Consider the following 23,775-nt stretch of genomic DNA (forward strand, 5'->3'; position numbering starts at 1 on the left):
CTGTGATGCCAACTTTGTCCACATATCTATTCTGGAGATACTATCACTGGACCTAACCATGTTAATTAGAGAATCAGGGACATATTCTGCTGTTCCTCACTAAAGTTATATATGCCATCATGTGCCAGTAATGCCCACCCACTATGTACATTGGGCAAACTGCAAACACTCTTCACCATCAAAGAATGAATAGACACAGAGCAGACCTCAAATCTCCAAATACACAAGCCTATCAGTCAGCACTGTAATGGAGTGGGTCTTCTGTTAAAGACCAAAATTTGTGTTCTGTAGAAAAGAGATGTTAACAACTGTCTACAGAGAAAGTGTTCGGAATGAACATTCATATTCAAATTCAACACAACACTTGGTTTGAATAGGGACAGCAACTACCTGACCCATTATAAGGACTCTTTCACGTACTTTGATGTTTGACCTCACACTTAACTTCCCCCACCCCTCAACTCCCTCTTCCTGCTCTATCTGACTTGCCACCCTTCATAAAAGGTTTTAGACCTCTGTGCTTAATATATTGAGTCTGTTCTTGTAAGGCTATAGATCTGAAGAACTGTCTGTCTTGCAAAAGCTCATCACCTAATAAATTATTTTGTTAGTCTTTAAGATGCTGTAGGACTGCTGTTTTATTTTGTTTGGAGCAGAAAGTGGGACAGATGCTTATTCCTAAACAAGAAACCAGCTTAGTAAATCCAGTAAACATCATGGCCACATCATAGTCAGTGTACAGATATGTAAGTAGAAGGAAATGTTTAGTTGGACACAATGAGGTTGTTTCATTTTGGATTTAGTATGGAACTTTTTAGGCTGGGTGATGTTTCCTCTGTAGACTGTAACTTCTTCTAAACTGAATCCCAGGGACGTAATTCTCTGTGCTCTAACATTGATTTTTCTTTTCTAGTTGCTTTGATAACATCAAGCAACCAAATATGCTGCGTCACTTACTTGTTCTATTTTCATCTTTTATTTTTAATTATATTTTTTAAGGCCATGATTTGATTCTTGTATCCTAGAGGAGCATCTTTATATATTTATGCCTAGATGACCTTTTGGTCTATGAGATTGCAGTTTAATTTCTTCTCTTTATTTCCAAGTTCTCCCGTAAGGGAGGGTTCAAAGCTTGGGGTTACCCCAGAGGAAGACATCCCAAGTGTGTCTTCCTGGGCTTTAAAAGCTACCTCGTAGGGTCTGAGAATCTGTGACCTTGAAGGTTTTTAAGCAGAGCCTATAGAGGAGGCCAACCCAAGACAAGGTGGTGCAGGACTGTTGGAGTAGAAATGAGGAGCATGAATCACACTTGGGGCACTATTGACAGTCTGGTCAATGACAGACAGAAGTGCAGGACCTTTGTTGCTGCCCTATGTGCCAGTAGAGGCAAAGGGTGGTGGTGATGATGATGATCGAGGCAAGGTCTCTTGTGGGCCCCCACCTTCTGCGCTCAGAATAGGGATCAGCCCCGCTGAAGACTGTTCCTGACTGATGTCTGTCTAACCTGTTCTCAAAAAACCGCCAATAATGGAGATTCCATAAGCACCCTAACCTGTGTACTCTTATTTATAATTAAGTAATGTAGAGTTACACAAAAAGAGCAAAATTGAATGATAACTGATTTGAATGCTCTGATTCCCCCTGTGGTGTATACAAGCCTTTATATTCCTTGCAAGTGAGCTCTGTGGAAAGGTTTACCATACATTTTAAGTGTAAATACTCCTTGTTACACTGATGTAATTATCTGCATGCCCCATTGCTCCCAAGGGCATACTCAAGTAATTCAGTGACAGTTTAGGGTTGAAGGACAGAACTGTCCTTCCCCGTGCAGAACACCAGGTTAAAATCCTATCCACACTGCTCCTGCTGAGGTACCGTTTCAGCAGGCTCCTCCCATGCGGTCACCCTTTCACAAAGCAAGTCCAACCAGAACAAATAGGAGGCACTCAGTATTACTTTGCATAGAAGTGCCTGAATCACACTGAAAAGAATGGTCAAAACACACTCAGCACAGCCACAGGGAAAGCTTGTATACATAGTTTTCCGTTTCCTTCCTTTAAACGGATTATCTAAGTACTTTTTTTAAAAAACCTTCTCTGATATGAATCACAAGTGCCGTATCTTGTAGCTGCACATTTTTCTGTGGTTGCCAATCACACACCTTTCTCTCTATTGCAGAAGACATGCACAAACATACAGCAATTAACAGGAAACTCAGCTGCTGTCTTGGTGGGGAGGAGCCCCGTCTGGATGAGCCGCATCAATTTCGAAGTGCCGCGGCCGCCTGCATGCTAATGAGGTGCTGAATATGCATTTCAGCACTTCATTAGTAAACTTCAAAATGGCCATTTTGAAGTTTGGGGCTAGTGTAGATGTAGCCCTTGTGAACCAGGCCTTTCTGACTTAGTGCTTTACCCTGTGTGAGGAATATTTCAAATTGTGCTAAGCTGGCTTGCTGCAATATTAATAGCAAGCGAGTCCAAAAAGAGCATGAACACAAATAAAGATAACTTGTTTAAAATGTGAGTAAAATCTGTAGAATTTTAGGGCTGTATTCACCCAGCTCTAGTTTTCAACAGATTCAAAATTTATGTTCTAAGTGCAGCTATTTTTATATCTTTAAGGCGGAAGGTGGAAGATGATAGCTTTTATTGTGAAACCAAGTAACAATACAACCAGTCTTCTGTCCAGGTTTAGTCTCAGATCTCTCCTAGCCCAATAGTTCCTGATAATCAGGCATTCAGCTACCTTGGCAGAGCTTTTTATTTTACTCTCTGTAAAATTGGGAAAGCGAGTGCAGTGGGTAGAGTTAGGAGGCCTGTATTCATTTCCATGCTCCCAGTGTCATGTGGAGCTTCTCTGAACAGAGATGTTCAGGAATGTTAAAATGAATTAGCTGAAGATGTGAAGTTACAGGTCATTAAATCCTTAGCCTGTTGCTTTTTTTCAGAAGTGGCCAAATTAGTTTGCTTTAGGTTAATGTCCTCTATTTAGAAGGATTAATATGCTTGCTTTGTCTGTGGTTCAGTCCCCGCTCTGCAAAATAGCACTTTTCCTGCCACACAGAGGTCTTGTGAAGATACACACACACATTCAAGGTTATTACAATAATGTGGACTGTATAAATACCTTAGACGGGGGGAAGTGGGGTGAACAGGGAGGGGTAGCACCTCTGGTGTGGGGACTTGTCATGTCTCTTCGGGGGCAGTTCGTGCACCTTTGGTCCCCACCTGGCACCCAGCTCTCACCTGTGGCTCCAAGAAGCTGTGGCAGGCGGCGGCCACACCCTGATAAACCACATCGACAGGTGGGCTAAACCAGATGAGGGTAGCCGGCAGGTCTGAAACCTGTGGAGAGAGAGAATTGCCTATCCCTGCATGCAGAGTTGGCCCGGCGGACTGGGTGGATGGGATCAACAGCAAGATCCAACAACAAGGAAGGCAGTTCTGCAATGCTCTGTGGAGAGTGAAGGGCATGACAAGGCACCAAAGATGGCATGGCCATCCACTGCAGCCTAGGAAGTCCCAGCCGTGACTACTTTTTGTACCATTGGAATCAGGCTTCTGAGGTCGAGAGAGTGGGACTGCCACAGTGCAATGGCTTTTCTACTTTAAACATTCTCCCGCACAGGTTCTTTGCACATTCTCATCACTTCTGTCTACCTCCAAAGTCCTGCGGTGATGGCGGAGGGGCGAAGCAACAGGTAGAGGTGACCGCTAGGAGTCTTAGCTCCAAACCTGCACATAGGGGACCTGTGGACTTTGGTCTCTCAACTCTGACCCTGGGACAACAGAGGAGTTCAGCAGCATCCCAGGCGACCGAGCAGGCCTTTTTAGGAACAGCACTGCTCACCCTCAAAATGAGGGAGGGGACTAGAAAAGGTATCCCAAAAATTGCTTGTCCCAACCAAAATGGCCAGTGTGCCGCAGCTGGCAGTTTTACCCTCACAGTGGTCAAAAAACAGTGAAAAGAAAGATGATATTTGCAGCGTGGAAAGTTTGCACCTTCTTGGACAGGGAGAATGCTATGAGGCCTGAGAGAAGAATGGCGCTCCTAGCAAGACAACTGGCATGTTATAACATTGACATAGCCACCCTGAGTGAGACCAGACTGGCAGAGGAAAGGCAGGCCAGAAAATGAAGACAGAATCCACGGTGTGGGACTTGCCATCAGGACATCACTTCTGCACCAGCTTCCTGTCCTACCAACTTGCATCAGTGAGTGTCTGATCAAGCTCTGATTTCCCCCTCAACACCTCTCACCATGTTAGTCATCAGTGCTTACGCCCCCATGCTGACTAACAGCGACGAAGCAAGAGAGAGTTTCTATGAGGATCTTGACCATCTTGTGAAAGCAACTCCTCCTCCTAGTAACAAGCTTCTCCTGTTGGATGACTTCAATGCCAGGGTCAGCAAGGACTTTAGGACCTGTAAAAGGATGCTGGGGCATCATGGTGTTGGTAACACGAATGCCAGTGACCACCTTCTGCTGAGCTTGTGTGCAGAAAACTACCTGACGATTACCAACATTCTTCAGGCAAGCCGATAAATGCAAGACCACATGGATGCAACAGAGATCAAAACAGTTACACCTGATTGACTGTCATCAGTTGCAGGTGGGACATTTGAGATGTTAAGATCACCATGGCCATGTGGGGAGCTGAGTGCTGGACTGATCAGACTCGTCAGATCAGTCCTTGTGCTGCACATCGCACCACTGCACTGCAAGAAGCTCAAGGTTGTCAGACCCTCCTTCAACATTGGGAAGCTGCAACATACAGGTCATCGTGAGAAATTCGCAGCCTGCCTTGACGAAGTGCTGATGTCCCATGGACCTCTGACTGGAGACCAACACAAGTTCAAAACCCTGGTGAAGGAGTCAGCTAAGTCAACACTAGGACTGAAAGAGTTTCATCAAACCAGTCTTGGTGAAATGACGAGGCCATCATGAAGATCTTAGAGGAAAAACAGAACGCGCTTCTGCTATGGCAAAATGATCGGTCCTCAATCTCCAAATGTGATTGTTTCAAACACCTTCAGAGCCAGGTGCAAATGGCACTTCGCAAAATGCAAGATGGGTGGTGGAAGAGTAAGCTGATGAAGTCCAATACTACACTGACACCAAGAACTCCAAGACGTTCTTCAGTGCTATCAAAGCTATATATGGACCTTCAAAGCCAAGTGCTATACCTCTCCTGTCTGCAGTTGGCAAGACCCTTCTGAGGGAGGAGAACAGCATCAACAAAGGTGGAGAGAGCACTTCAGCAACCTTCTCAACAGACCCTCCATTGTCGACCCTCTGGCCCTAGACCAGATCCCTCAGAAACCCACAATAGACAGTCTTGACCTGCCCCTACAATGGATGAGGTCAAAAAGGCAATCAGCCAGACCAGCTCTGGCAAAGCCCCTGAGATAGATGGTATCCCTGCTGAAAATTTCAAAGTGGCAGGATCAGTGTCACTTGAAGCCTTTCACAATATCTTGATCAGCATCTGGGAAGAAGACATGCCCAAAGACTTTAAGGATGCCACAATCATCTCTCCCTTCAAGAATAAGGGCAACAAAGCTGACTGTGGAAATTACCAGGGCATCTCCCTTCTCTGTACTGCTGGGAAGATCTTAGCTCAAGTCATCGTCAACCATCTGATCACCAGCATCTCAGAGGAGAACCTACCAGAGGCACAGTGTGGTTTTTGCCCAGGCTGCAGCACCATTGACATGATTTTTGTTCGTCAGGTCCAGGAAAAGTTCATAGAGCAGAACTTGGATCTGTACACTGTCTTTACAGACCTGACCAAAGTGTTTGACACCGTCAACAGAAAAACCCTGTGGATTATCCTGTCAAAACTTGGCTGCCCAAGAAGATTCGTTAACCTCATATGCCTGTTCCATGATAACATGATTGGCTTTGTTCTTTCAAAGGCCGAGTCCTCAGATCCATTTGAGATCTCTAATGGTGTGAAGCAAGGGTGCGTGCTGCCCCACTGTTGTTCAACCTCTTTTTCACATGTGTCCTCAGCCACACAGTTAGGGACCTGGACCATGGAGTCTACATAAAATAGACTTTTTTTTCAACCTTCGTTGTCTGAATGCTAAAACCAAGACGCTTGAGAGGCTCATCCTTGAAGCCCTTTTTGCTGATGACTGTGCACTTATGGCACACAAGGAATCTTATCTCCAGCTCATCGTCAACAAGTTTGCTGATGCCACTCGCCTCTTTGGTTTGACCATCAACCTAGGAAAGACCGAGGTACTGTTTCAACCTGCTCCAGGATCTGCCGTTCTCCCCACTTCAATCTTTATTGAAGGAACAAAGTTAAAAACAGTAGAGGAGTTCAAGTACCTTGGCAGTGTGATAGCCCGTGATGGCTCCCTCGACAAAGAAATCAATGCCAGAATCTGCCAGGCAAGCTGGGCACTAGGACGTCTGAGAGCGCGCATGTTGAATAGGCACAATATCCAACAGTCCACTAAACTGAAAGTGTACAAGGCTGTAGTCCTGTGAAACCCAGACCTTGTACAGAAAATATATAAAACTGCTGGAGCACTTCCACACACACAGGCTGGGGTCAGTACTGCACACTTGATGGCAGGACAGAGTTGCAAACCTGGAAGTCCGGGACAGAGCAGGAACCACGAGCATTGAAGGCATGATTCTGAAAGCCCAGCTTCATTGGACAGGGCATGTCATATAAATGGAGGAGTTGAGAATCCCTAAGCAACCCCCTACGGTGAACTGTCCCAGGGCAAAAGAAATCAAGGTAGGCCTCGCGAGAGAGAGAGAGACTGTGTGAAGGCCAACATTGCTCATGCTGGTTTAAAATCAGATCAGCTAGAGCAGCATGCAAAAGACTGAACAGGCTGGCATGCTCTTGTACAACATGTGTATGACAACTTTGAAGATCAGTGATGCGTGCACCTCATTGATGCTCATGAGAGGGGAAAAAAGCAACAGCAGCAGCCATGCCAACAGAGCCCAGACAATTCCTTTGCCCCCACTGTGACCGCCTATGCTGTTCAAAACTTGGACTCCTCAGCCACATGTGAGTCCACAACCGATGAGCCTGTGCAAGCTCAAGATGTAGTCGTCATCGGATACAATGGACTACCTACTATTTCCAGATCTGAAGAAGTGGGCCTGCCCCTTGAAAGCTCATCACTTAAATTATTTTGTTAGCCTTTCATGTGCTACAGGACTGTGTTGTGAAGATACAGACTAACCTCTCTGTGACTATCTATCATGTATGTGTGTATGCAAGCCATAGGTGAGTGTAGGTTTACAGGACCTTTGCTGTGCTCGGCCACGGAGGATTTGAATCCTTACATTGCACTACTAGAGAATTTTGCTTTACCTGTAGCGGCTCGTTCATTTAGCACCGGAGCAGCCAGGTTCATTCCCCTCCAATGTCCCGCGAGCCAAGAAGGTAGGGGGTCACATTCACTTAGCATATTTATACATTAATTCTATATATAGGTAACACAAAGCTCCCACACAGCAGGGCTTGGACTGAGCAATGCTTGATGGGTAACAGACTGTTGATTTTAATAGGAGATTGTTTACAGCTTTGAGGCATGGCTGAGTGGGAAATTACAATCTGTAAACATTACTGAGAGAAGAGTGGATACTATTTATTCAGAATAACAGAGGAACAGCGGGGCTACTCAAACAGCAATTAGCAACAGGTCGTGCTAGAATTAGTGAGTCAGTTTCGGTTGGCTACCTCTATCGATGTCATCATTAAATAGTCAAATATTGAGGCCAAGTAGAGGAGCGAACATATCAGATGCACTGAGGAATGCTTGGGGAGATGCAAGCTCTTTTTGTTGTTTATTCTGGCAATTATTGTCACAGAAGGTTTTTGAAGTGGAACTTGGTTCTTTATTACTTGCAAGAAATTTTGAACAAAGTCTCCAAAGTGCTTCTTAAAGAATATAGCACCTTTGAAAACAGCTTCAAGTCTCACTGATTTACAAAGGAGTGTTCTTCTCCCTCCTTAATTACAATGGGGAAATAATAAAGTTGTATTTCTCCTACATAGGGCTGTACTTTACATGTTGAGTTACTGTGTTTTTGTCCCTCTAGCTGCTATTGTGCAAATAGTCTTTCCATAGTTCTGTTGTCTGAAAACGGGGCTACATGAGTTCAGAGACTTCACTAGCATATTGCTGAAGGGAAAATGCTTGCTATCCACATCTGCTAACTCTGTTCAAGGATTAGGGTTGCATTTTTTTTTTTTTTTTAAATAGGGATTGATAGCTCTGGCTAGGGACATCTGAGCTGAATTCCATCCATCTTGCTCTGGCTAGAGCACTCAATCCTGGCAGAGAATCCTAAAATCATAGGGTTGGAGGAGACCTCAGGAGGTCCTCAAGTCTAGCCTCCTGACTCAAAGCAGATCCAATCCCAACTAAATCATCCCAGCTAGGGCTTTGTCAAGCCAGGATTAAAGACCTCTTGCAGTAGAGATTCCACCACTTCCCTAGGCAACCCATTCCAGTGCTTCACCACCCTCCTAGTAAAATAGCTTTTCCTAATGCCCCCCTGAGATCTCCCCCACTGCTACTGCTGCTCCTAGTTTTATCACCTGTCACCACTAAGAACACCATCTCTCTGTCTTCTTTGGCCCCACCCTACCCCACTTCAGGTAGCTGAAGGCTGCTATCAAATCCACTGTCACTCTTCTGTAGACTAAATAAGCCCAAACCCCTTAGCCTCTATTCAGAAGCTATGTGCTCGAGCCCTCTATCATTTTTGTCCTCTTCCGCTGGACTCTCTCCAGTGCGTCCACATTCTTTCTGTAATGGTGGGGGCCCAAAATTGGGTACAATACTCCATATTTGGTCTCACCAGTTGCCAAATAAAGGGGAATAATCACTTCCCTGGATCTGCTGGCAGTGCTCCTTCTAATTCACCCCAATGTGCCCTTAGCCTTCTTGGCTATCAAGGGCATATTCTTGACTCATGTTCAGCTTCTTGTTCACTGCAATGCCCAGGTCCTTTTCTGATGAATTGCTGCTTAACCAGTCAGTCCCCAGCCTGAAGCACTGCTTGGGATTCTTCCATCATTAGTGCAGGATAGACTGCATTGTCCATGTTGAACTTCATCAGATTTCTTTTGGCCCAATTCTCCAATCTGTGTAGGTGACTCTGGACCCGATCTCTACCCTCCAGCATACCTACCTCTCCCTTTTAGCTTAGTGTCATCCACAAACTTGCAAAGGTGTAATCCTTCCCCTGATCCGTTTGACATATATACCGAATATTAGATCCTGGCAGAGCTCTGCCAGAGCTCCCAGATTCTGCCATCCTGCCCTTCCAGAACTGGACCTTCCAGAGGTTAGCCAATGGTTCCTCAGTTTGATATGCTCTTCTAGATCATCAACAAAACTAGAAGATCTTAACTCTGCCCCAGGCAAGTTCAGCAGCAGCCTGAAGAGGCTGTAGACTACTTTTTGGGCAATACCTGTTTATCTGCTGTGGAATACAATGGGTTGGGACCAGGCTGCTCTGCTTCCTGGTGCTGCCAGTGAGTACGGGGGTAGGCTCAAGCCCTATTTCTATGATCAGACCCCCCCCCATTAGTCCCCCAGGCCAAGTAGCATGGGGGCAGGGCCTTAGGTGCGGAGTGAAGGCAGGAAGAGACGGAGCAGCCAGTTGTGCTGGGCCCTGCACCCTCCTGGGAATGGACCTGGCCTCTGGAGCTGGCACTGCCCCGATATGTAAAATGCCGCTGCCCAAGATATCATGAAACTTGAGGAACTTGGTGGTGCCTCACGCAGCTGCCTATTTTGCAGACTGGTCTCTTGGGCGGGGGGTGTAGGGGAGGGCTTTGTCCCAGGCACTGCTCCTTTTCTTCCTTCACCCAAGCCCCATGCATGCTCTGGCCCTTTGCACCTCTTCCCTCAGGCCCCCTGCCCCCACCAATGCTACCTAGGGGACTACTGGGGGCCTGGCAGCAGGGGTCAATTTCCCCAACCTGCCATGCTCAGCATCATGTCATGCCCACTTTCCTCCCTAGAGCCTGGCTTTCAGCCATGTTTGGGGGAGCAGAGCAGGCTGGAGCTGGGCTGACCCAGCTGGGAGATGGCAGGGGGGGAAGAGGAGCAGAGTGGGGCTAGGTTACTCCACTTCCCCACTGCTTCTGCCACCACTGGTGAGTGCGGGGGGTGGTCCTGGCCCATGGTACTGGTGCCAGGACCTCTGCTCCCCTGTAATCACCCAGGCTGCACTGGCTCCTGTGGGAACACAAAGCGCAGGGCCTAGGGCAGCCACCTGGAACCACCCTATGGATGGGATGGCCGTGGTAGGAACAGCCGTGCAAACAGGAAATCCTTTGCTAGAGCTTAAATTAGAAGCACAGGAGTCCTTGGTTTCCGGTCGTGTGATGTGTCATGGTCATAGTTACAGTGAATCATCGCAGAAAACACTGGCACAGAACAGCATAGGTGTACATTGTACCGCCCAAAGAGAATGAAGTTATGAAACTGGTCTTGAGACATAGATAACTAAATTATACCCAGAAATACACTTTCCCAGGCACATCTGTCACTTCATGCTGCAACAGAAACTTTATACCTGCTGTTCCCATTGTGATGTAATCACATCCCTAATCTGTTTTCATCTCACTGGGGCTTTGGCTGCATTGGACACTATTAGTATTGTTATACCTTTGATGTTGAGTCCTGAATCTTCAGTTCCTTATTCTCCTTGTGTCTCACCCTTCAGTTCTAAAATACACAGACATGTTAGCATGGTAGCTAGTGTATAAACACACCTCACCTGCTGCAGGGGTCATTCAGGGATGTGGGGAGGAGCAACAGAATGGGGCCTGTAATAAAAATGCACATGCTCGTCCATGTACAGCTCAAGATAAGAGAAATATCATTCATTGAAATAAATTGAGAATAAACCATGCTGTCTTTTTACCTGCCAGCCATTTAATGCCTGGGGCTCAGTCTAACCAACACTTAGACTATTTCAAATGGTTACCATGCAAAAATATATATAGGTGTAATTCCTGTTCATGTCAGCAAGGAGTGAGAGTGTGGCCCACTGGAGAGTGTCCTGAGTTGGATACAGGAATCGGGTTCGGTTTCTGGTTCAGCTCTGGATATGCTGTGAGGTCTTGGGCACATTGCTTCCCTTTCTAAGTCTGTTTCCCCATCTGGAAAATACTTTTGTGCAGAGCTGGTGATCAGTGGAAAATAAGAGCTAGGTGTTCTGCAGCCTGACCCTCTGAGCTTTATAGCACATTGTGTCACACAGTAATAAAGTCAAGATGAAATGTTAATAAATTAATGCTAACTCCACCAGTACTGAATCATCCACCTAGCCTTCAGCCATGGAATGGATCTGTTTGCATGACTACGGGCTGCTCAAGGGTGTGAGGATTTCAAGATATGGCTTTATTGGATGATAACTGTCTGAATGCCATCTGTCTACTGAACTCGTGATTATTTGTATTTGTAAATTGTCATACTGTAAAGTCTGATTTTTCTGCAGCTTACCACCCAAGAAAAGAGCTGCAGGATTGGTCCTTCATGAGTGGAAGATACATTGTATTTTTAGGATTACTTCAAATTGAGCCATCTAGTTGGGTTGGCATGCGGAACAGTGACTCTTATGCCCCTGTCTGTCTTCCCTGATCCTGAATCCTTCGAAGACCGAAGTGACTCATCTTGCTGAGCTGCCATGGTCCAGCAGGGACTACAATGCTGCCTGAGAATCAGGTAGAACTCGGTGAGCTCCAGCCTTCCTGCCTCCAGCTAATTCTGTAGCTGGGGGGGGCGGGGTCTTCAGCGAGGCAGAGTGGAAGGTGCGAACAGTACAGAGCTGGCTGAACTAGCTTTACACGTTCAGAGAAATGCTCCATCTATAAAGACCCAGCGGACTAACTCGCAGGCCAGTGCATCAAGAACATGCAGTGGGCATGGGATTTCGGCCCTGATTCTTCAGGGTTTGAGTTTTTTTGTTTCACTAAAAGCGTGCACGTAAATCTGGCCCTTTCTCCTGACCAGTGGTCTCCTTCCGGAGCCAATCTGCTCTCTGCAAGTATCGGAGAGGTAGCTGTGTTAGTCTGTATCTTCGAGACCAAGAAGTCCTCTGGCACCTTATAGACTAACAGATATTTTGGAGCACAAGCTTTCATGGGCAAAGACCCACTTCATCTGATGCAAAAAGCAGGTCTTTGCCGCAAAAGCTTATGCTCCAAAGTATGTTAAGTCTATAAGGTGCCAAAGGACTTCTTGTTCTCTGCAAGCTTCACTCCCCAGGACTTTGCCTCAGAGTTAAGGGAAGTCTCTTCGCTCCCTTCCTCCGCTTTCCTCAGACAGCCTGATTGCTGACACACTGTGTGGGAGTTAAGGCGAGCCTCTCTGCTCTCTTTGTCTCTTGCTTCCCTGAACTCTGGCTATCATCTTGTATCCCACCAGGCCTGGCTGTGAATCACATTCATCTACCAAATGACCCTGGGCCTTATTCCCCTCCTCTGGGAGGGTGGGCTGAGTCTGGAACATGGCAAAACTGAGCTTCAGTCCTTCAAAAAGACCCACTCTCTCTGCACTGCATCAGTGAAATCCTTGTTTGCCAATGAAGGGCAGTTTCCTGCCTGCCACAGCTGTACAAAGTGGCCACGTTAGGTGTTGGGTAGCGTGCCTGTGTTATGCATCTTGACAGCTTCCCCCCCTTAGGAGCTATTGTGCAGTAGATGCATCTGACACTGGGAGAGTTTTGCCCATGAAAGCTTATGCCCAAATAAATCTGTTTAGTCTTCAAAGGGCAGGGAGGAATGACAGGCTTGTGGGGCTCTAGGCAAGGTGCAGAGGTGGTGCTCTGTGCTTCCTGAAGGGGAAGGCCTCAGGTGGAAGGGGTGGGGCTGGAGGCAGCCAGAGCATGCTGCCCCCCAGAGCATGCTGCCCTGGTGCCCCCCATCCAGCTCTGAAAGCTTCTCAAAGCTGCGGTGATTGATTTAAAGGGTGCAGGGATCAGGCTGCCACAGCTCTTATGGTAGCAGTGTGAGAGGAAGTCCCAGGGCAGTTTGAATCTCTGGACCCTGGGGCAACTGCCCCTGTAGCCCCTCTGTCAGAGGGACTGTTTAGGTGCCACGGGACTCCTTGTCATTTTGTTGAGATGCAGACTAACACGGCTGCCCCTTCGATGTGTGTAACATATGGTTGTTAACATTTGAGCTTTCCTAGAGACATTTTTTCTCCAAATTAACTAGTATTTACAATGACTGAAGAACAGTCCTTATTATGAGAACCTCCCCAGAGAGGTTCAGAGAAGTGTACAGTGAACGAGTTTCGTAAAATGTACCTCACATTTTCTTACATATTTTGTACCTTTTTCCAATCTCATGAATTTCTTAACAGCTGCCACAGGTCTCTGTATTTTTTCTTTTTGTTATCATGCTGGACAAAAACATGTTCTGAGGTTTGATTATTTTAGCTCTCTCATCAGCTAACCTTCTCCACCCTTCTTAGTTTAAATAACGTGAACTATAAACAGAATGGGTTTGTAAGATTCTGCTTTCCCCAATTTCTGTCTGCAGAATCTGTCTTTTTTTTTTTTTTTAAATGGGGTGTGAAAAGTGGTAGCACAAGTGTGAGTCGGTTTGGTTAGTTACATGTCCCATGACTCGCAGCTTTGGGGCTCTCTTGACTGAATGCGACAATCCATTCAAAAACCAAAAAATCTGATGAGAATGCAGAATATTTAGCATTGAGGTCATGCAGCTTTTACAGTTCAAAAGTCAAGGTGTGAGAAGAATTCTTAGGAAAAGCAACTCCTGCTGCAAAGCTGTCTCCCAAGTCATGCCCCAAAATGCAATTATCATTTTAGTCATACAAAATTAATACATTTTAGAAATAGAGGTGAGTGAGAACATCATCTTTTATTGGACCAGCTACTACTGGTGAAAGAGAGAGAGTTTTGAGCCTGCACAAAACTGAAGAAACGGAAGCATGTCTTTTTTCACCAACAGATGATGGATGATTTAGTAGTACAGGGGTGAATGAACTTTTTACATTGGGCCCCACTTTTCATCCCTGCAATTAGCAACCACACCCCCACTCCATGTCTAATGTAATCTGAACCAATGGAAATTTTGGTGTTGGTCATGGGGCGGGGGGCGGAATCCTTTTGGCCCACATAAGGAAATCAGTGTGTAGAATGCAAAAACTTTATTGGTCAGTATATAAATGTGACATATATAAAACAGTAACATGTTTCAACATTTTTAATGGGATGGATGAGCTGGAAACTCAGCAGCTGATCATACTGCACCCCCTTATGAAATTTCACACCCACCGAAGGGAGCCTGCCCTGCCACTTTGTGCAACTCTGGAGTAGAAGACGTTGCTTCATCCACCTTCTTGCTAATGTCCTGGCATTGGTATGGTTACAAGAAGACGCAAATGAATTTTAAACTGTTCAACCTTTTGATCTTAAATTATTTGGCAGTGTTCCTTCTTAAAGCAATGGGATCAGAACCTCACCAGGTATAACTCAGTTTAGTGCCACTGAAGTCATTACTCATAATTATTTGTAAGATATTGCCAAGGGCCTAATTCTATGAGACACTATCATTTTCCGCTGAATTCCATGAACTCTAGATCCTCTGAGGAGGTGATTGACCCATCACAAAAGTAAGCCAAATGTCTTAAGTTTATGTTCTGTGTTTGGTTGCCAAGCACCTAATCTAGCTTGTGACAATGTTGTGTATTTCTACATCAGCTAGCACAGTGTAGTCTTGCTGTATGATCAGGGCTCCTAAATGCTCTGGTAATGCAAATAACATAATCATGATGTAATTCTGTCTCCTTTGTTATTATTGCCGTCTTGCATGGCATCTTGATGATGAAAAGGGGTAAATTTCCAAGGTACAATGTGATGAATAAAAAAAAAAAAAAAACCCGCAAACTCATGGTGCTATTAGCACAGAAAGCTCATGTTTGCACCATCTTTGTCCTTGATATAGCTAAGCCCCAATCTCTGCAGTGAAGCCTGAGCTCCTGTGGAAGGTGAAATAAGGATTTGTTCAGGACTGCTGATCGACCATGATGCTTTGGTCCCCTTTCTGGCAATGATGAGGTAGAGCTATGAAGGTGGATCTTGATACAGCACATGGAGCAAAGGAAAGGAGACCAGAAATAATAATAATTAATAGTTCATATTAAAATGGCTGGACTGTGAGTGACTGTGGGCTCTTATACTCTACTTCAAATAAGGACTAAAGTAATATCTTCATTAATTTCTCTTTGGCGTGTCTCAGTTGTTGAGTTTCTCTCTCATGACACTTAAAGTATGTTGTTCTGTGTTGCCACTTAATGGGATGGATGCTCCGGTGTCTGGCTTGCTTTCTGTGTCTCGCAAGTATTCTCTAGTAAGTTGCTTTAGAGACCACAGATCTCGATTTATTCTGGTGTAAACCTGGAGGCAGTTTCGTAATTCCCTTTACATCTGCGCTGGGAGGAGCTGAATTTGGGCATGTATACCTCTTGGAACTCTAACCTCTGACACAACTGTCAGCACTTTCTTTGAGTAAAGTTCATTTTCAAACTTGTTTTACCAAAGAGTAACTAATTACAGGTAGTATAAGATAGCAAGTTTCTCAGCTATAAAAGATAACATACAGCTGCACTGAAATGCAATAAGCCTTGGGTTATAGTACGTCCACTTCCAGTAGTGGTGTTATAAAAGTGTTTTCAATCATTTGTTTTACTCAGCCCATCTCATTTGCTTTGTTTTCCTTCAATATCTGCCATTAGATTTTTAAGTTTGTGTGTTTCTTTTCTCTTAACTTGGTCTTTTGATATTTTTGCCTATTTTTCCCATATTCTTTCCCATATTTACTTTTTCAGCTAAACCATGAAATACATTTGACTGATTGAAATTGCTACCTTTCTTTTGTTTGATATCCTGGTTGCACCCATTTCTCTGCATGGACGTTTTTGCAGTTCACCTTGCAGTAGCATCTAGTTACTCTGGTGATTCTGAAGTGGATATTTACAGTGAACTAAAGACAAAGCTTATAACCTATGTCAGTGAACCAAAATGCCAGACAGTAGCTCTGATGTTTCCTCATGACTTTCCAACAAAGGCTGACTCACTGGGAAGCTGTACTGTAATGTCCCTTTAATCCTTATTGCTGGTAAGAGGGCAATAATAATCTGAGTGTGAGGTGCAAACAAAAGAATTTAGTAGCATGCCCATCTGTGTGTCTGTTATCACTATGTACACTTTCACTGCATCCAACATCCTCTTCTCTCCTCCCTTCACTAGTTAAGCCTTTTATATATTGATCTTTCTAAGATAATCACAAGCTCAGTTGAGTCTTGATATGCTGTGATCACTGGAAAGTTATCCAGCATCTGTTTCCTGCATCCACAGATACATTAGAGCAGCTGACTAATGTTTAATTTTCACACACACTGGTGGATTTTGGGGAATATTTTAAGTAATAATAAGTACCCACATTACAGTTATAGGGTTGCTTTCCATCCAACATGCTTTTACAAATTTAGGATGATACAAAAGGGGATCTTGTCGTATGTCAGTGGAACACAGACACCTCTAGAGTGAAACACAGCAGCTCTTTAAGAATGCATTACCAACACTACAATAAACAACAGTTCAGCACAAGAAGTGAAGACGAATCCCATGTCGGGCTGCAAATGCAGTAAGAGTTTGAAGTTTTTATCCTATCACTCTTAATGAAAATGCCACAGTAAACGTCTCTCTCAAATTCAAGATTTTAAAGGATAAAATCATGGAATTGTCGTCATATCAGCACATATTAAATCTGTGCACACACAAAAGCAAAGATTTTTGGCAACCAAAAATGAGAATTTGAATATGCCCATGGAAAGCTTTAATTGATGATGTGCTGAGATTTGGCAGTTGGCAGCATAGCAGTGCATTATCGATTCCAATCTTACATCAGCCTGTAAGATGCTTTTTGTGTGTCTAGCATACAGTCTCAGAATTCTTGTTCCATGTGCTCTTGTGCTGGGGGGCTGCCCAAGGCATTCCAAATTGCATCCATTCACTTGTTTATGTGGAGCGGCCTTTCCCTAAATTGTTTTTCATGGTAAAAACAAAACATTTAAGTTCTACTTGTGATTTAAAAAAAAAAAAAAACATTTCAAAAAGAGCTTAACGGAGAGGCTCAGGTGAGCATTACCCCACAGCTTCATTCTCCTGTAATGGGAAGGTGGCAAGTTTATTCACATACGTTGGTCACCCTCACCTTCTGTTTCTCCATCAAAGCGAGAGGTGGACTTGAATGAAAATCACCCTCCCACTCCAAACAGTATGGGATTGTCTAAACAACTGGTTAGGCTGGTATAGCTTATGTCGCTCAGGCTGCGACTAAGCCTTCACTTGTCCCAAGTGGCATACATTAGAGCAGCTTGGGCACTGGTGTGGACAGAGCTGTGTTAGCTGGAGAGCTCTCTCCCGTTGGCACAGAACATAGTTACCAGACAGCTGGGTCAGAGGAGTGCGTTTAGTGTGGACTAGTGCTGAGTGTGGTGACGATGGGAGCGTAGAACTTTTGGTTCAGTCCTGGCTGTAGTTTTGCAGCTAGTCTCTATGCTGATTAGGGAGCGGAACCAAACCCCAGCTCGAAACATTCTTAGGGACTCTAGAGGCTTCATTGAGGGATTGGGCCTGCACTGTGCTGGTGCTGTACAAACACATAGTAAGGACAGTCCTAGCCCCGAAGAGCAGACAGTTAAAATAGACAAGCCAGACAAAAAGTGCAGAGGAAGAGGGCTATTTTTATTTCCACTTCCAGAACTGATTCCTGGAGTGGGTAATTTCCTTCGCCACAAGACCACCCTTCATCTCTAGCTCCCCTTGAATTATTCTTCTAGAGAGGGGTGTTAAAATCCAGATCTGCTTCTGAATGCTGCAGTGGCAGCTTACCTCTAGTTCAAATGAAAATGTGTGTGAAGACTCCCCACTCAGCATGGAAGCCTGGTCTCTTCAATGTGTCTGAAATATCGAGGTGCAAAGTCCAGCAAGCAGGAAACGCATGTGTAAGTTTTCAGTAATGTGGTTCTGTTGTCAGCATCTCAGGAGTGTCAAAATGTGGAATTAGGAGGGTTTGAGTGGGATGGAAGGAAATTGGATCCAGAATGGAGCAGTGTCTCGCTTAATCGGCAGTTCTCAAGAGAAATACGTGGCGGGATTTGCTCAGCTAATACTGTTGTGTGATAGACAGACTTCTTCCTTTCTGCCAGGCAGACCCATGCTACCAAGGAGCAGTTACTGGTAGGAGCAGCCAAGCTTACTGCAGTGACTTTGGAGGAGGGGTAAGAGGCATGCCTGCCAAATGATTGGTTTGGGCAGGGCGCTCTCTCTGTTTATACTAGACATAGAAAGTCGACCACAGATAAGCAATTTTAGCTACACCAATTACATAGCTAAAGTCAGTGTGTATGTGCTCATCTAACTTGTTTGTCTGTACAAGGGAAGGTCGATGGGAGAGTTTCTCCCTTTGAAAGTCTCTTCCTCTTGGAGTCTCACAAGGAGCACAGGGGTCAACAGTGACTCCACAGAGCTCAGTTTTGCACATCCAAACTAGTCACGTGAAATTGAACCCTGGAAGATCTACCCTGAGCAGATTGATCTTCCAAGGCAGCGTAGATTTAGTCTAAGAGGTAGGGATTGTATTTCTTAAGGGCTCTAAAGCTTTTCAGTGGTTGCTTGTAGAACTGCAGTTTGTTAGGAAAAATACATTTATTTTTACAAATATTTTCCCTCTTGGACTTTCCTCTGTTTGCACCCTCCCCCACAATGGGTCTGATGCATATTGCACTGGAAAGAGGTGATTTGGGGTGGGGTCTGTCATGGTGCTGGATGGATAAGACAGATGATTTACTCAGCAGTGGGTCTTGCTTTGGCCTCAGCACCATCTCCAAGGTACCTTTGTCCTCACTTGATAATTAGTTTATTTTTCCAAGCTAATGCCAGTCTCCTGTGCAGCCTGTGAGAATTAGGAACAAAGCATTCACTTTGCACAGCAGTAATTAATGTAGATTAAAACAGGAGGAGGAGCTCTCACCTCACAAGCCAGGCGGGGACAGCTCTTACTATGTTCTTAGTGGCTAGATCTCCAGAGGCAGAACTGCATTCCTCCTTACGTTAACCCATGGGTGGCAGATGTTCACCGGTAACAGTCTCCCGATGCCCTGGACTCCAGGAAGGATGACTTCCTAGCTCTTGTCTTAAAGTTGCATGGATCTGTGCTATTTCATTACAATATTTGACATGGAGTCTGGAAGTCCCTGCATCTGGAGTAAAACAAGACCCATTTAGACAGGACTACCCAACAGGTAGAAGAGCTACTTCTCAGCCCTGTGCTTGACCCAGTGCAAACCAGCAGCAAAATGCCTGAAAGAGGAGGACATGCAAATGTGTTAGAACTGGAGTCAGGAGCTGGGAAAGATACACTCCTGCTGGATCAGGTTAGGCATGGAATAGTGGATTGAGTGGTGGTCACATGAAAGAGGCCAGAGGTGATCTTGGCTTTTGATAATGATTTTGCTTGGCAGCAGGAGCAGATTCTCTAGTCAGAAGCACAGCTAATGATCCTCTATAAATTCAGCATTTGGAAGGAGAAGCTGCAGTGGCCCCTGCTCCTGCCTCCTCCCTTCCAGGACTCACACTCCAAACCCTCCTGCACTCTTCCTCTCACTTAGACCCAGTCTCACAGCCTGCTCCTGCACCCTCTCCTGCCAAGATCTTCCCCACCCATAGCTCATTCTTGCACCCCACTTCAGCCCAGACCACCCACCGCCAGCCCACTCTTTTGCCCCCTCTCCTGCTCATACTTCCCAATTCCCAGCCTGTACACCCATGCTGTACGGTGGACACAGACCTCTCCAGACATTCTGAACGTTAAAGGTGGGGAGCAGGTGGTAGGGTAAGAGGTGTGTGTGTGGGGGGGAATGTGAAACTACATTCCTGGTGTAAATGGAAAGTATTCTAAAAATCCGCAGCTTGTCGGCAAACTGTCAAACTCCAGGGAGCATCTCCCTGCTGAAGGTCAGCCTGCGCACCTGAGCTCTGCCACTGGATGTGAGTGGGCGAGGGGTTGAGGGGCGCCCATCCCATTATGCAGCCCAGCTTTGTGCCACCTTGGTACCACCATCACCGACTGAAGAGTGCGTTGAGAGTGTTGCACCATGGGGGTGGGGAAACTCACGGTTGCCATGGAACCTCCATGAGAAAATTCAGAAGTACCTCAGTAAAACCTTCAACATCTCCCTCCAAGAGTCTATTGAGATCTGAGTGATAAATGCCTGGCATGGCCATAATGCTGACCCAGGCAGGATTACATGATAACTCGGGTGTACATGGTACGTACATGTGACAAGCTTGCCAGCTGTGAATTCCCGAGCTGGTTGTCTGAGTTTTGTGGTGGGGCTCTGTTCTGTTGGATGAGAGTTTTTGTTTTATATGTTTAACAATGGGAAAACTTCAGCAAACAGTTAACTGAAAATTTAGCACTAAGACAGAGACTCCCAGTCCACACAGGCAGGCTGTGGAATCTGAAGGAGTCACATGGGAAAATATACATAAGTTGTGGCTGTTTCCAACCACACTGTAGCTGTATTAGTGTGCAAAGTAAGTGTGGGGGTATGTTTGGAGAGAACAGAGATGGGCAGTCTGGCAAAAGGTGGGAGGTGGGTAGCAAATGCAGAAGCTGCAGCTGCTGTGTTCTATATTGCAAACATCTAGCTGACTCCCTACTTCCTCTCTTTGTGTTCAGGGGGTGGGATTCTGGCTGTCTGCTGCTCAGGAGTGTAGAGGAGGGGAAAAGCCTCTGCCCCACTCACGCAACAGTGGGCCAGGGACGACCTGACATTTCACGTCTTTCTCACAGTATCTGTCTTGCTGAACAATGAGAAATTTTAGAGAGGAAAATTATTGCCTTGCAATTGATTTTTAGTGAACTTCATGGCACTATGTAGCAGTAATCTGCAAACAACATAGAACAGAAAATACCAGCAACATCAAAGATCAGCAGTCGCAGTCGCAGGTCAAAGTATAGACTGAAGAGAAGCATCTCCAAGCATCTCCAACTTGGAGACATTGGTTTCTTTATTTTTTAGAAGGAAAAACATGTGGATATCACATAAGAAAATGACACTCTAGATTTCTTACTGCATCTTTCTGAATTGTATACTTGAGCGATAGATTCTAAAGCTAGTTAACTAATTAAACAAACCATAAGGATTAGACAAGCCATACTTTTTTTTTCTCCCTAGTAACATCCAACAGCACAAACAACTTGGGAATTTACTTGTCAACTCATATGTACACTAAAAGGCAGAGAGAGAGAGAGAGCATCTTTAAGAACGACACATCGCAAAGTGAATTATTTAAATTCTTAATTAGTTGATCCACCCAGCCATATCCACATCTTCATCCACATTTTCTCCCAGTAAGCAGTTTTGCTTATGATATTCCATTCTTGCAGTAGGCTCCGCATCATGTTCTTGCACTGCTCACAACTGACGCTTTTTTTAACCAAGGGAATGAATTTCTTCAAAATATTCCCAGCTAAGGTCTCTCTTAGGCCTGGAAGCCTGGACAGTTTTTCTCTGGCAAACGTGTGGGGGACTATGGGAAGTTGTGGGCATGCTGAATAATGTTTTTCCTTTTTTTTAGTCCACTCCACTGTTCCTTTCTATGCTGCCTCCATCCTTTCCTGTGTATTGGCTCTCTGTCTTAAGACAACATGTTGACGAACTCCTCCTGCCATGCTGGCAGCTCCAGAGGAAGGAGAGGCCCTGCCCACGCACTCACTGGAAGTGGCATGGCAGTCAGGGAGTGCATGGGGTAGTCAGCAGGTGGATTTTGGGGGTGCATGTGGCCCCTTGTGCATCCATGCAGGCAGCACCTCTGGTTTTTGGTCTGCTGAGAAACATAAATTTGAAAGCCCAGAACTTTCAAGAAATAAGAGCTAGTAGGTAGGCTGGCCAGACTAGAGCCATCAATTCATTTTTAGGAGACTAAGTGCATGTTTAGTGTGTTTATGATGAGATTTAAGTGTAACTATTTTTCAATGAGAAATTTAGTATGTTATTGATGATTTGAAAAATAAAATCTGATTTTAAACCAAAAATATTCAATTTAAATTATAAAAATCTGTTTTATTTAAAAAAAACAATTTTTATCCATTCTGAATCGGACCATTTATTTAATTAGTTGGGATCGGTTCTTAAGCCTGTCTCCCATTGCCATCCCCTGGTCTAATATCGCTTTCATTGTGTCTTATGTAACCTTGGGCCTGACGATGTAAGATTAGTCAAAGGAATAAGTGTTTGTAGGAACCAAACCCTGGACTCTACCTCCAGGACAGGACCTGAGGCCAGACTCTGGTCTCTGTTACACTAATTACTCCAGAGTAACTTGATCGTGTTCAGTGACATCACTCCTTGTCAGTTACACAGTAAATTATTTCAGTGGCGTTATTCTGGATTGATATGACAACCTGGGTCATCAGCTGTGACAGAACCTGGACTAAAGTTAAAGGACTAAATGCATTTGGTAGGAAAGGTGTAGATACATAATCTTTCTATGTGGACCAACTATTGGGGAGTGGGGGACAATTTGTTCCATTTGTGCCCATGTAAATGAGAAAAATTTGATCCCAGTGTCTTTGGGTGAAAGCTGACCCAGCTGAAGTACATCGGAGTTTTACCATTGACTTCAGTGGAGTCTTTCACCCTTTGCCTTCAAAGTCCTAGGCCCACTTGTGATTATATGTGAGTAGACAATAGAGACAAAACCATAAGTGTTGGTTAAATCTGTTTTTTTGTCTTATTCTCTTGCATATGGTTGTGTATCTCAGTGTAAGCAATACAAGAAATAACCCCCCTCTTAGAAAAAGGGTGTTAAAGCCACATAGGTTTTATTTTTACATGTTTATTTGTTTTGTTTTCAAACATACTGAAGCTGGGGATGGGAGGGGGACACAGGGTGATGGTGCCAATATAAAGTCATTTCCACAGTGGGAAAAGCAAACAAATGCCAGGCCATTTTTACTAATAATTGCCTTTTCTCACTGTCTCCACTGCAGGACCAAGTTTCTTCTATGGGTACCAAACTCCCAGCTACCTGTGCCAATTGCCTGTGATGGAAGAACCTGATGTTAATGTGAGGTAGGAGGAGCTGTGTGGCATATGTTGTACATTGCAGATCTTCTGACTATGGGTCTGCTGGAGGTCAATACTAACACGGTGTGTTTACAAAGCTAGGGGATGTATGATTCTTCTGTTTGTTTGTTAGGTAACTGCTACTGCCACAATATTTGGTTTGGGGTTTCCTTGAATACCCATGATTAAGTAGCCTTCTGCTATTATTTTTATAAATGTGTAGCCACCAGAGCCAAACCCATAGTGGTGTAATAGGCTACTAACCAGAGTGTCACATTCCCCCCACCACCACCACAAACCGTATCCTCACTTGAGGGCAATCTGTTTAAGTTGAGGGTAAGGGTGGGGAGAGAGGAGGCAGGAGTCTGTTTGCACCAGCTGAGGATGTGGTCCTGGGGTTTTATTCAAAAAATTTTAGATATCTTATTTTAAAATATAAGATCCAGGTTATCCTCTGCCTTGTACTGAGGTAAACCTGGACTAACACCACTGAAACCCGTTCAGAGATTCTGGGGTCGCCAAGAGGAAATTTAGAGCTGTGATTACTTTGTGCCAATGTAGTGGTAGTGCAAAGTGCTGGAAAGACAGCCCTAGAAACTGATGT

The 23,775-nt window shown here is 44.9% G+C and overlaps 1 protein-coding gene across 9 annotated transcripts in view; it reads left to right on the top strand.

The window, feature by feature from the left end:
* The window catches only part of HTR4 (5-hydroxytryptamine receptor 4), a 211,739-nt gene that overhangs the window by 24,140 nt on the left and 163,824 nt on the right, over positions 1 to 23,775 (top strand). For 8 of the 9 annotated variants that reach the window (XR_012647630.1, XM_075009848.1, XM_075009850.1 and 5 more), the window contains one exon: positions 23,096 to 23,177. Coding sequence is in view for 2 of the 9 variants with exons in the window: in XM_075009850.1 (XP_074865951.1) it covers positions 23,152 to 23,177 (26 nt within the window). In the remaining 7 variants the exon portion in view is untranslated. Of the gene's footprint in view, positions 1 to 21,891; positions 21,984 to 23,095; positions 23,178 to 23,775 lie in introns of those variants that run through there. The other variant, XM_075009845.1, reaches the window with a different exon arrangement.

Source organism: Carettochelys insculpta, chromosome 15 (genome assembly GCF_033958435.1).
Source record: "Carettochelys insculpta isolate YL-2023 chromosome 15, ASM3395843v1, whole genome shotgun sequence".
Classification (NCBI taxonomy): domain Eukaryota; kingdom Metazoa; phylum Chordata; order Testudines; family Carettochelyidae; genus Carettochelys; species Carettochelys insculpta.